At 45.0% G+C, this 720-nt stretch overlaps 1 protein-coding gene across 1 annotated transcript in view; it reads left to right on the plus strand.

Moving 5' to 3' along the window:
- The window catches only part of EMH_0003280 (uncharacterized protein), a gene marked incomplete at both ends in the record, with an annotated part of 7,808 nt that overhangs the window by 2,026 nt on the left and 5,062 nt on the right, over positions 1-720 (plus strand). Inside the window, one exon of the mRNA XM_013496318.1 lies at positions 75-462. Within this exon, the coding sequence (XP_013351772.1) occupies positions 75-462 (388 nt within the window). The remainder of the gene's footprint in view (positions 1-74; positions 463-720) is intronic.

The raw sequence follows: 720 nt of genomic DNA on the forward strand, positions 1-720 counted from the left end.
CAGCAGCAGCAACTGCTGCTGCTGCGCATGCCGACACAGCAGCACCGCTTCGCGCCTCAATATCTACACGCAAGAAGCAGCTGAAGCAACAGCAGCAGCAGCAGCAGCAGAACGAGCAGCAGCAGCAGCAGCAGCAGCAGCAGCAGCAGCAGTCTCGCGGTCGTGGTCGTGTGCGTGTATCGCCTCAGCAGCAGCAAAACACAAGCCATCAACGCCACCAGCACCACCACCATCCTCATCATCATCAGCAGCAGCAGCGGCAGCAGCAGCAGCAGCAGCAGCGGCAGCAGCAGCAGCAGCAGCAGCAGCAGCAGCAGGGAGAAGGAGAAAGCTGCGACTGGCTGCTGCGGTATGAAGGCCGCCGTCTCGGTATTTCGCTGCGCAGAGAAGCAGCAACACACGCCTTCGATTGCCGCTATACACACAACGCTAAACTATCTCATGATAGACTCACTCTTACTGGTATTTATTTATTTATTTATTTATTTATTTGTTTATTTGTTTGTTTGTTTATTTGTTTATTTGTTTATTTATTTAGTTATTTTGCTTTTTTGTTTTTGTTTTTTTTGTTTTGGGGTTTTTTTCGTCGATTGCCGCTATACACAGAACGCTAAACTATCTCATGATAGGCTCACTCTTACTGGTATTTGTTTATTTATTTATTTATTTATTTTGTTTTATTTTGTTTTATTTTGTTTTATTATTTATTTATTTAGTTTC

Source organism: Eimeria mitis, genomic scaffold, assembly GCF_000499745.2.
Source record: "Eimeria mitis Houghton genomic scaffold, Emh_scaff204, whole genome shotgun sequence".
NCBI classification, from domain to species: Eukaryota; Apicomplexa; class Conoidasida; order Eucoccidiorida; family Eimeriidae; genus Eimeria; species Eimeria mitis.